We start from the raw sequence: 8,564 nt of genomic DNA on the forward strand, positions 1-8,564 counted from the left end.
AGAAAAGAAAGGGGCGCCTGGGTGGCTCAGTTGGTTGGGCGACTGCCTTCGGCTCAGGTCATGATCCTGGAGTCCCGAGATCGAGTCCCACATCGGGCTCCCTGCTCGGCGGGGAGTCTGCTTCTCCCTCCGACCCTCCTTCCCTCTCATGCTCTCTGTCTCTCATTCTCTCTCTCTCAAATAAATAAATCTTAAAAAAAAAAAAGAAAAGAAAACATAAGCTGTGTCAAAAGGACACAAGTCTTTAGAAAAAGTCAAGCTTCTAAAGAGATTCCAAGCAATCAAAATGGTGGTAAAGTGAATCATACTTCCTCATTCACTAAATCCCAAACCTTCAGAGGATCTCCCCCAAATTTTATTCTAATAATGCTGGGATTTTCTCCACTGGCATAAATTCTGGATATCAAGAGAAATCCCATTATGGAAACTTAGTACAGTCAACTCTTAATTATTCATTTTTTTTACAGATAATCAGAGCTAGTTTGACTTTCAAATATTAACTTTTCAATAATGGATATATCTGACTTTCAGGAGAACTCCTAGTACCCGCACTTACACATAAAAATACCAAACAGAATTTGGTGGAAAATAGAAAACACAGTACATTATTCTTTTACCTAGGACATTTCCGTTATTAGGCTAACTAATGTTCCTTACACAAATTAAGTATCCCATTATTTTAAAGTTACTACAATTTATAATTACAATTTTCTATGAAAAATAACACATACACAGAGAAAGGTCTCTGTGTAGCAGTATCACAAGAAAACACCTATTGTTCAAACTTAACATTTTAGAGTAATTTCCTCGTAAAGTTTTCAATTTATCTTCAGAATATTAAAATGGCACTTCCAAGAAGTATACCAGTTAAGATTTCTTATTTCTCTAATGTTCCCTATCAATTTCTTTTCTCAGTAGGCTTTCACAAATGAAAATCACCCATCTTACTAGAAGAAACACCCAGTTATCAAGAACAAAGGCAATTTAACCATAGAGATTACCAAGTCCATGGTGGAAAACAAAGTTTTCATCAGCTCAACTATTCTTTTCTATTTCTTTTAATTTTCCATTTATAACTGTGATTCTAATTTAATTAAGTCCCTCTCCCTCTATCAATATAATAAATCCTAAGCCATATCTTTAAAAAATGAGGAGTGTCCCTTAGTCATTGCTTTGCCCCCTCTACTACTGTCTGAAAACCATGTCACAATCCCCCTGGGCTAAAAGCATCGTAGTCATCTAAATAATCAGCAAAAAGCTAAATTTAGTTTGAGGATTTGAGAAGAAGCAGGCCAAGGCCCAACCTCCACAAGCAGGCCCCAGAATGCATCTCATCCCTATATTCATCTGAGACCCCTCCAGTTAAAATTAGCTCAGCTAATCCTCCTTGGCTAGCTGCCATCTACCAAGCAGGAATCACAAAAAAAAAAAAAAAAAAAAAAGTCATGAAAAGAGAATTCCAACAAATGGGAAAGTCAGTGGGCCTCAAATATTTTTTAAGTGACACAGAGATACTCAAATGGCTTCCCCTGAAATATAAAAAAGTACCTCAACTTAAGAATATTAAGGGACATTTTTATATAATTTAAATAGATAATGGCCTAGTAAAAGCAGTTTAAAAAAAGTCCCTCTACTATCACAGTATAAGCACATAACATGATCCTAGCTGGCTAGATGACAATATTTCCTGCACCATTTATAAATTTCAAATCATGTGGAGAGAGATTATCCCATAGCTCTCAAAACTTTTAAAAAGCAAAATCCCAAACGGCACCCATTGATAAACCTGGCAAAGTCACATCAGCTGAAGACCCCTAGTACCTCCAACTGTGACAGGGAGTCCCTTCTCACTCAGCTAGTACTCACATTTATTTAGAATAATTGGGGGCCCTGCAACAACCCCTGGAGTGGAGAAAACTAGCAAATGGAAAGTAATTTCACAGGTGCAGCCAGAAGGTGACCTGAGGGCAGAATACAACAGCTAGGCAATTATATCCTAGATCCAGGAAAGAAGAGTCTTCCTGTAAGAAAGATATTTAAGTGCCTGAGGAACACAGACTTGGGACATGCCCAAAGAAAGTTAAACCTTCGTTTGGCCAAGGAATATATACTGAGAGTGCTCCTATCAACACTAAGCATTTTTATTAATTGAACATTTCTACAGAATGACTTATTGGTCCCAGTGCTTGAGAATGGAGATGCCCGGTTTTCCTACAAAGCACATTGCCTAACTGTGGGAGAAGAGATTCAAGCCAAGTATAGCAACGCCAAATCTTGTCCAGGCAATCAAAAACATGTGCACACAACACACAGGTATAATACCTAGATGTTCTGAATTTCAAGTGCCCACTATAAGAGATGCCCATGAAATCTCAATACAGTGTACTGCACATTGTAAGCACTCAAAAATTGTTTTGTTGACTGGACTGAAAGGAAAACTGTCACCAATTATGTATTCATATCACCATTCAAGCTTCCCCCCTCCTACCCCTGCACTTTTTGTTTGCACTTTTTTTTTTTTTAATATATCAACTCCCAAGTGCTGGGGGACTAAACACTAAACTTAGAATAGGAAAATAAAGAACTGTCATACCTGCCTTGTTTCTGTTTACTGCTGTTGACATGTGGTTATATTTATGGTGGCAATGCTATCTGTATGGCCACCATCATTTTAAGAAAGAAAAGCAAAACTCACTGGCCATCTGTGACTAGGACATTCATATAATTCACCTCATTTCAGCTTCTCAATAACCCTGTGGCAAAGTATTAGTACCCAATATTTATATAAGTAGAAACTGAGGTTCAGAAAAGTTATTATCTAAGATCACCTGTTAGCAGGACTCAAACCTAAATCCAAACGCTTCTATCTTTATAACATTTATGTAATCTAAGTGGTGTTATAAAAAAACTACAACTGAAAATAAAAATGTAGGCTAACCTACTAAAAAAACATGGAAAATGCTGAGTTTCTCATTTGTCATCCGTGACAAATTCTTTTGGAGCATCCACCATTTCAAGACACTGTATTTCCCCCAGAGATATAATATTATCTTTGCCCACAGGGAATTGACAGTCTAGCTGGAGAAACAAGCCATCTGGATAAGGTTTTAATGTGAGAAGCAACAAAAGGTATTAGAAACGACAAGGGTTTTAGACACATATATGAATTTCAGTGCTTACTAGCTGTGAACTTTGGACAAGATACTTAAATTTCCTCAGCTGTAAGGTGTAAAAATCTACCTCTTAGGGGTTTTATGAAGCTTAAATGAGACATGTGAAAACAGAGGCCTAATATTTGTTCAATCTTTCTTCAATGGCACGAGCTAAGTGTCAATGAGTAGAAATATCAGTAAGTGATATAGCAAAGATTAAACAATTTGATCTGGTACAAAAAAAATTCCAAGACAAAAATCCCAAACCTTACAATTAAAAACTGATCTGTGGAGACAGCTGAATTAGCCAATTAGGTTTATCATTTGTAACAGCAGCAGAGTTAATTAAACATTCAGAGGGCTTACACCTGAAGTACAAAATGTAAACAATGACAAACAGGAACACAATCATGTTAAATTTGGAGGAGAGGGGTATCATCTTTTTGTGCAAAACTGCTAATTTAAAAGGAAAACTACCATTTAAAGTAAAAGTGAATGGCAACTAAATGCAATGTTGGATTCAATCATGGAACAGTAGCATGAATAACTCTTCAGTTTAGTTAATAGTAATGTACCTATGATAATGTCTTAGTTTTGACAAATGTGGAACTTTTCTATAAATCTAAAAGTATTCCAAGATAAAAAGCTTATTTTTTTTAAAAAGCAGATGGCAAGGGAAAGGAATACACATAGCAACTCTTAGGTATTGCCACGGTGGATTTTGAATCTCCTGAAGACAGTCATTAACAGCAAAGTCTGTGAAATCAGTCAACACACACCACCTATGCAAGCTATTCTAATGCATAACTACAAGGAACACCTGAAGTGTAATATTCTTAAAGTGATTGTCCATTTTTCCCTAGCATATTCTTGCCAAAAGCAGCTTTCTGCTAATTTTGTTGCTGTTACAAAACCAGAAAATTAAGTTACCTCGCTTTTCCATTCTTGACTAAGACATTTTTTCAATCAGAATATAAAGTCTCACCACATACAAGTTATAACATGAATTTGAAAGTCTAATGACAAGTGACATTTCTGAGCGTAGTGCTAAAGGAGGCAGGCGTTAAGTGTCCCGTCTGTTTCCATAATAAGACAGGCAGCCAAATACTCTTAATCTATTATACAAAACTTAAAGAAGAGTTAATAAAATGATATAAAACTTACTAGGGCATTTTTATTCCTAAGATCAAATAATGGCCATAACTGACCTTTTTTTTTAAGTAACTCTGTTGAGAGACACATTAAGTGGTTGTGAACTTTCACTAGCTGTGTTCAGCAAGACAGCTGAAGCTTTTACACTCGGGTCTGCAAGAGAAGGGTTTACTTGCATACAAGAAGGCAAATCCTATGCTAAAAACTAGTGAGTGACAGGTTTAAGGCAGACTAATTTCAGTGTGTACAACCAACACACACGGACATACAAGCGATCTTAATGCTTAACTCAGTTCAGAGGCATTCGCTAACTCTTTTTTAATAGACATGTAAAATTTAGAGGGCAATTTTCAAGTTTCAAAGAAACCTTAATAATCTTTCCAGATTTCAAAGAAGGAAAAAATAAACAGCAATGCAGCAAAGTCATTTCTCTTGCTGAAATGACCTCCAGCTTCTACAGACTACTCCCGGTTTCGCAATAACTGAATCTGAGACTCCAACCACGTACACACAAACGGAGCAGAAGCAGAGAACACTAAAGCTTCCCCAACAGTCCTGGCAAAACCCACCTACCTTCCCTCAGCCCTCCCAGTTTCCCTTCCCGTTCGCGCACACATGGTTACCTTGACTTCCACCAGTAAAAGAGAACAGGGGTTAATCAGCAGGCAAAATCCTGTTTTATCATCATTTACAGCCACTATCCTAGCGAGCCGGAGTGCTACTAACCTGATTTCAGGGAGGCAGAACTAAACCCGGCAGAACACAGGGGTATAAATTATACGTATCCAAAATGCCAACCCAGCAGCTCAAAGCAGCTCAAATGTCAATTTAAGGAAAAGGGTTTCGCAAATAGTGTCTCAAATGAACATTTCCACTTCCAAAGCACCCACCTCCCGACTGAAGCAACCCAGGAAAAAAAAAACAAGGGGGGGGGGGAGGGTGTCTTACCTTGTACATATCTCGACATTTTAGGGATTTATTAAAATACTCTGATGTGTGTATATATATATTAATTTCTAGAGGAGCCACGCTATAGGGCAGGTCTTCTGTCTTCCTCCCCTGCTTTAACAACCGACGTGTTCTTTCTCCCCTTCCTATATTTAGTCACTTAAGGGAGTATTTATTCAAAGCTATTAAAACTGCCTCAAAAAACAAAACAAAAAAACCAACAAACAGGAAAACCTCCTCCACTTCCAAAAAGACAGGAACTTAGTGTGAGTCCGCTTGGAACTCCTATCTACACTGCGCTCCTGACACAAACCAGGGCCAACTGGAGACTCCCGGAAAAGGTAAAATCACACGAACTTAAATTTCATCAATGAAAGAGGAGGATCTACGACGGCTATTTCACCGCCCCCCGGGTCCCCACGCCCTCCTGGGCTGGACCGCAGCAGACTCTGGCCGGCCGCACCCGGCTCCCCCATCCCCTCCCCCTCACTGCCGTCCAGCCTCCGGCCAGTTCCCCGGGAAACCCCGGTCAACAGCTGCCAGCGCCCAACCAGGGTCCGGGAGGCGGGTGAGGCCGCAAAGAGAGGCACCGCAACCATTTTTACCAGCCCATAAACACCCTGGAACTAGGAGGGGGCAAGAATTCCACGCGCTCGCCGGCGGGCGGGAGCCGCCAGCTCGCCCCCTTCCAGCAGCGAGTGGCGAAATCCTGCCGCGGCTTGTTCTCGGGAGGGGCCGAAGGCCACATCGCACCTCCCCCGCAGCAAACACTAAGGGTCCATCCGCGAGGGGAGAAACTGCATGCCGCCCTGAGCCCGATGACAGGAGTGCGGGAGGGCCCCGAACCCCAAATTCGCCCTCCCAGGCCACACGGCGGGTCGCGGAGAGGAGCTTTACACGTCTCCCAGAGGGAAACACACCCGCCTGAGGGGTCTTGGGACGTCCGTCCCCGCCTCTCCAAACCGCCACCTAGACCCACCTTCCGCTTCTTTTAGCAGCTGGGAAATTGGGGGCGTTTATGGCGCCCCGGGAAGAAGGCTCGCAGGCTGAGAGAATGTCACCTCTGAGGCACCGTTCTCTCTCCCCTTCTCCCCTCACACATGCACAACTTGAACTCCTCGCCAGCGGTCACAGCCCAGCCGCTGACCCCCTGCGCCCACCTGGCTGCCGGCTTGTGACACCCCGAGCCCCCACTTCCTCCCAAACACCTCCCCTCCCCCTCCATTTGGAGCAGCCCCGCTCAATGCGGAAATGTCCCCGCAGCTCATACGGACAGGAACAACTACCAGTCAGGAGCCGAGGCGGACGCAGGGCCTGACCAATGAGACGCGCGTAGGTGGCAGGGGGCGGGGCGTCTGCGGCCCGACGGAGCCCCGCGGAGGTGGGCGCTGAGCTGGACCCTGGGATTAGCTTGTGGGAGCCGTGTCTGCCGCGACGGGGACCAGTAAAATTCCTAGCCTCTGCAGATACTTCAGCAAGGGAGAGAACCTGAAGCACGAGTGGTTATTTTTGTAGTCCATAAAAATGTTCCGGTTTACCAGGGATTGAAGATAGATATCTAAGCGGCGGGTAGAGCCAGAACGCCCCAGGGCAAACTACCTGAGCGAGCCCGGGCCCTTCTCAGTAGATACAAACTCTACTCACTACTTCTGGTCTAGGGAGGGTGAAGGTGCGTCAAGGACTAAGCAGTGGGATGTGTGGGGCCCACAAACAGAAGGAGGGATTTAGGGCGTCACAAGGCTCTGCCACTAGAACCACCACGCCCCAGTACCTATTTCTGTAGAGATTTCTGTTGTGATAGGCATTTACTTTTCTGATCAAAGTGGAAATGAATGTTACCCCTCGAGGTGCTTACCTTTAGTATTCTTGATGTCCACAAGGAAGGAGGATGTTAAAAGAACATTGGCAGTGGCGTGGGAACCGGAACGGCGAGAGGGCCAGCCCAGCGCCCGCTAAATCACACCTGGTATTGCCAACACCTGTAAGACTCAAAGGTGTATCTCAGACTTCCCTTCATGACTCAGTCAGCCTGCGTCAGGACAGATGAATGGTCAGCGCTCTCTTAGGGGCCTCCAATAAACCAAGTAATTCTAGGATTTTGAGGCTTTGGACAACACTAATCAACAAAGGTAAAGTGAGAATTTTTTAATGATTCATCTCTAAACAAACTTTATTTAGTGCCACATATTCATATGAAAATGTTACTAGATAAATAACACCGAAAAGGCCAGTGATTTGTCATGCTAGAGAGCAACAGTCCTTGGTAATACATTTCTTACGTGAAATCCGAAAAGACTGACCTCTCAGCTATAAAACTAATTTCCCCAAATAAAACCAAAGAAATGTCTAAAACCCAGATATCTACATTTTAATAACAGCACTTGGAGACACAGTCTGAATCAGAATCTCCGCCTCCTTTGTGTGATGTAGAGAAATTATAGCAGCACTAAATAGTATTTATCAATCAGTGTTAACACCAAAATAAGATGCCACCAAAACATTTGGGCCCATTAGGTTGCTTAGCCTGCAAAAGATAAAGGGCAATGAAGAGTAATTTATACAAGGTTTTTTGTAAGTAGGATGATCTGTTATTTTCTACCTTTATAGACGGTTAAGAGAGAGGAAGTGAGTTTTAATTGCAGCAAGAGCATTTGGTAATACCTAAGAATGACGTCTTGATTTATGAGTGATTAAATATTGAGATATAGTACCAAAGGACGTTGTACATTTGCTGCCTCAAGAAATCTCCAAAAAGGAACTACCTGTCTTCAACAATTAAGTCCATAATCACCCAGAGACTGGCTCTTAGAGAAGTAGCACTCTAGAAGCTATATTCCCAAGTATTATTTTCAAATAGTGCCCTGTAAAATGGAATTTCCTTATACAGTGATTTAAACTTAAGTTTTGGGGCACCTGGGTGGCTCAGATGGTTAAGCATCTGCCTTCGGCTCAGGTCATGATCCCGGGGTCCTGGGATCGGGTCCCTCATAGGGCTCCCTGCTCCTTGGGGAGCCTGCTTCTCCCTCTGCCTCTCTTGCTCTCTCTCTCTCATAAATAAATAAATAAAATCTTTAAAAAAATAAAACTTACGTTTCGAGCTCCCAAACATTTTGTAAAAGAGCCTCCCACTTCCTCTAGAGCCACTAGAAATAACCTCACTTGGCAGATAACGTGGGGATAGGAAAGGGAGATCGTGGCAGTGGACCACTGGTGTATGTGTGTGTGTATGCATATTTAATCCTTTTTTTTCATGATACACTACTGTGGAATTTCCCTTCAAGGTGCATGATGTTGATATATCTATCATTAGAA

The 8,564-nt window shown here is 42.2% G+C and overlaps 1 protein-coding gene across 6 annotated transcripts in view; it reads right to left on the reverse strand.

Moving 5' to 3' along the window:
- The window catches only part of UGP2 (UDP-glucose pyrophosphorylase 2), a 72,907-nt gene extending 65,792 nt beyond the window's left edge, over nt 1–7,115 (reverse strand). For 3 of the 6 annotated variants that reach the window (XM_044918763.1, XM_021699146.2, XM_021699142.2), the window contains exon 1: nt 5,253–5,589. In XM_044918763.1, the coding sequence (XP_044774698.1) occupies nt 5,253–5,261 (9 nt within the window). In that variant the 5' untranslated portion in view covers nt 5,262–5,589. Of the gene's footprint in view, nt 1–5,252; nt 5,591–6,538; nt 6,720–7,107 lie in introns of those variants that run through there. The other 3 variants (XM_021699144.2, XM_021699147.2, XM_021699145.2) reach the window with 3 other exon arrangements.
- Nucleotides 7,116–8,564: the final 1,449 nt, after the last annotated feature.

Source organism: Neomonachus schauinslandi, chromosome 10 (assembly GCF_002201575.2).
Source record: "Neomonachus schauinslandi chromosome 10, ASM220157v2, whole genome shotgun sequence".
NCBI lineage: Eukaryota > Metazoa > Chordata > Mammalia > Carnivora > Phocidae > Neomonachus > Neomonachus schauinslandi.